This window comes from Poecilia reticulata, linkage group LG19, assembly GCF_000633615.1.
Source record: "Poecilia reticulata strain Guanapo linkage group LG19, Guppy_female_1.0+MT, whole genome shotgun sequence".
NCBI classification, from domain to species: Eukaryota; Metazoa; Chordata; class Actinopteri; order Cyprinodontiformes; family Poeciliidae; genus Poecilia; species Poecilia reticulata.
The window spans coordinates 70547-74208 of NC_024349.1; the positions used below are offsets into that span (position 1 = coordinate 70547).

General features: G+C 50.6%; 1 protein-coding gene across 1 annotated transcript in view; it reads left to right on the plus strand.

Annotated features, from left to right (window-relative positions):
* The window catches only part of trrap (transformation/transcription domain-associated protein), a gene marked incomplete at its 5' end in the record, with an annotated part of 63080 nt that continues 59418 nt past the window's right edge, over positions 1-3662 (plus strand). Inside the window, 11 exons of the mRNA XM_017310672.1 lie at positions 1-10; positions 391-440; positions 517-627; positions 738-842; positions 975-1058; positions 1239-1295; positions 1368-1493; positions 1879-1956; positions 2063-2151; positions 2374-2526; positions 2633-2865. Coding sequence (XP_017166161.1) covers positions 1-10; positions 391-440; positions 517-627; positions 738-842; positions 975-1058; positions 1239-1295; positions 1368-1493; positions 1879-1956; positions 2063-2151; positions 2374-2526; positions 2633-2865 — 1096 coding nt within the window. The remainder of the gene's footprint in view (positions 11-390; positions 441-516; positions 628-737; positions 843-974; positions 1059-1238; positions 1296-1367; positions 1494-1878; positions 1957-2062; positions 2152-2373; positions 2527-2632; positions 2866-3662) is intronic.

The window sequence follows — 3662 nt, forward strand, 5'->3', positions numbered from 1 at the left end:
ACCAACACGCGTGAGTTCACCGGCCTGAGTCTGTTCAAGCTGAGTTTGAGCTTTACTGGTTGATGGGACATTAAATATGAATATTATTGATTAGGCAAGGTTAGTATTTCCACCCAGTTTTGCTCTGTGTGTTTGTGGCGCTTTGATGAGGGCGATGAGCTTTAGTCCAGTTGGAGGTACGGGTGTGTGTGTGTGTGTGTGTGTGTGTGTGTGTGTGTGTGTGTGTGTGTGTGTGTGTGTGTGTGTGAGAGAGTGACTGGCTCTCCTCGTACCTCCTGACCATCCTGGACGCTGAAAGGAAAACTGATAAGATCTGAGCGCCTCAGCTGAACCCTGGAGGCCGTGACGCCTCCGTCTCCAAGGTCTCTAATGGCTCTGCTCCTCCTGCAGCCGATGAAACCAAACTGAAGATGATGCAGGAGGTCAGCGAGAACTTTGAGGTCAGTTTGATGGACTAGACTCATTTCCTGAGATGACGCGTTCAGGGTCTTTGATGTGGAAGTTTTTCTGTCCCAGAATGTAACGTCGTCGCCTCAGTACTCCACCTTCCTGGAACACATCATCCCTCGCTTCCTGACCTTCCTGCAGGACGGAGAGGTGCAGTTCCTGCAGGAAAAACCCACGCAGGTGAGACTCTGGCCTTTCTGTGCAGCCATGTCTGTTTGAATCCAGCTGGAAGTAAAAAGAGAATAACTGGCTCTCCGTATGAACATCTAACTTTCTTTTCTTTTGTTCAGCAACTGAGGAAGTTGGTTCTGGAAATTATTCACCGKATCCCAACCAATGAGCATCTTCGTCCTCACACCAAGAACATTTTATCGGTCATGTTTCGCTTCCTGGAGGTAAAGCGATAAAAATGGAGCAGCTTTCAGTAAACCAGTCATGTTTGGTATTTCTGCCACTTGTTGGATCGTCCTGGAAASCAGAGCTGCAGAAAAACAAGCCTTCATGTTTTCTCTGGTTTGTTTTCTCAGATCGAAAGTGAGGAGAACGTTCTGATCTGCCTTCGAATCATTATTGAGCTGCACAAACAGTTCCGGCCTCCCATCTCGCAGGAGGTGAGCATCTCTGGCGGTTAGAGGTAGAAACCACGTGTGGCGTCGACCCATGAACCTGATCTGGGTCTCAGCAGACAGAGCTTTGGTAGAAACCACCGATRGTGGCAGGTTTCATTCAGCTGCTGCAGCCAAAGGCACATGAATGATAGAAAACATGTTCATGTCATCGTTTCTCCTCAGATCCACCACTTCCTGGACTTTGTGAAGCAGATTTACAAAGATCTTCCAAAAGTCGTTGTGAGTGTAATCCCTGTTTTCGTTGCTCCGTCTCTGTCCTGTGTGAATAATATTTGTGCTGCGTTCCTGCAGGCCAGGTACTTTGAGAACCCGCAGGTGATCGCTGAGAACACGGTTCCCTCTCCAGAGATGGTGGGCATGATCACATCCGTCCTGGTTAAGACGGCGCCGGAGAGAGAGGACAGCGAAACGCGAACGGTAAGACGTCTCCTGCACTGCCAGGGGTGTCCACTGGGTGGCAGTGCAGCGCTGCTGCAGGACAGGAAGCGGCTTTAACTGGGACTGATGAACAGCAACAACAAAGATTTATCCTGTCAGAAAAGAGAGGCTGTCACATTTATAAATGCCACAGCTGCTCATTAAACGTTTAATTCTGAGCTACGCTTTTACTTTGCAAACTAAAAATGGATCCAAAGTATTTAGTTTGGACCTGAGACAAATATTATTGTAAAGAAATGAAAGCTTTTCTCTTGCTCGGCTGTTATTGCTGTTGAGGTGTGTCTTTAGAAACGGCGCCCCCTGTCTTCCTGCTGTTGAATGGCTCGGGTCGGCGTTTCTTACCGTTTCCTGTCTCCGCCTGCAGCACACCATCATCCCCCGCGGCTCGCTGTCCCTCAAGGTTCTGGCTGAACTGCCCATCATCGTGGTTCTGATGTATCAGGTGAGAGACGCTCTCCGGCCTGGTTCTGGTTCTGGTTCTGGTTCTGGTTCTGGTTCTGGTTCTCGGTCCAGCTGGCGGTGAACTGAAGCTGTTCCTGTTTCCTCAGCTCTACAAGCTGAACATCCACAACGTGGTGTCAGAGTTCGTTCCCCTCATCATGAACACCATCATGCTGCAGGTGTCTCCTCAGGCCAGGTGAGAGCTGGGCTAACTGGGTTTAATGGGCTAACTGGGTTTAATGGGCTAACTGGGCTAACTGGGTTTAATGGGCTAACTGGGTTTNTTGGGGTCCGTGGGAACGTCCCCCATCGTGTTCTGCTTGTCCTTCCCCCACGCGCCCCCCTTGCCGGACTTCCGGTCGCTGGTGGCCGAGGCGCAGAGGGACAGCTTGGTGGTCAGCTCGTTGATGGTGCCCAGCTGCTTGGAGATGGTGTCCTTCTGCTGGACGATGGTCTCCCGGAGCTGCATGACGGTGTTCCGCAGCTCCTCCTCCTGGCCGCCGGCACTCAGGTCCGGCAGTAAAGTCACCGGGCAGCCGGCGTCGCCGCTGACAGCCACTGCGCGGCAGATGTACCGCTTCCCATCATCCGGCTGAGCGCAGATTAGCGCGCAAAAGCTGAGAAATCCGCACCAGAGCGACAACATCCTGGTTCYCATGAACAGAACTGTCCTGCAGGGACAGAACTCCGAACCCTGACCCAACAAACTCCGGAGCTTGTCTGCGTAAAAGCCGGTCCGCGGGGGTTCTTCCGGCGGCTCCTCAGCGCAGAGCCGTGGAGCAGCGGCCGGGAATCCGATCAAGTGTCAGGCTGCCGCTGAGAACCCGCTGGTGCTATTTCTGGCGCAGAGAGCGCGCACAGCGTGGCGCTGGACACACAGCTCTGAGCGCCAAAGCGGATTACCCACAAGGTGTCTGTGAAAACGCGCTGATTGGGCGGAGGCGGCTGACGTCACGGGCCAGATAAAACTACAGTTTAGTGTTCATTAGTAAAGAGGCGACAGGTGATCCACTTCCTGTCCAGAGAGTCAGGTTACCATGACAACGCGCAGGAAAATCATAAAACTCGGAGCCTGAATATTCACAGCAGGGGCGGCCCCCGAGTCCAAACGGCCCCCGAGTCCAAACGGCCCTGAACTGAACAACTTTCTTACCCCAAAAGGTGGCGCTGTAGGTGCCTGCAGTATTACAAAGCTTTAACACAAAGGGATTCATTTCACAGTCTGCTGCTTTCTAGACAATATTAGTTATGATCAATCAATCAACTAATTTTATTTGTGGAGCACATTTCAGCAGCAAAGCATTTCAAAGAGCTTTAGATAAATAAAACAAAAACAAGTGACATTGAATAAACAGTGAGAAAAAAAGATTAAAAAAGATAAAATGTTTCTTTTAAAAATATGTGGTTTTGTTGTTTTGCAGTGAATCAGGTATTTGCATAAATCATCTTTCAACTGGAAAACAAATAAAAATATGGCAACCTCACCTAAAACTGTTCAGACATAATTCAGCTGCAGATGCTGCTCTGATGCGTTTCCTACAGATGATTCCTGCTAGATGAACACATGAACACACAGGTGTGCTGTGGTGGCGCAGGGGTTCAGCACAGCCCATGGAGGCCTTAGTCCTCGACATGGCTGTCACAGGTTCGATTCCCGGCCTGGTGACCTTTGCCCCCTGTCTTCCTCTTCCCTCATTACCAACTTTC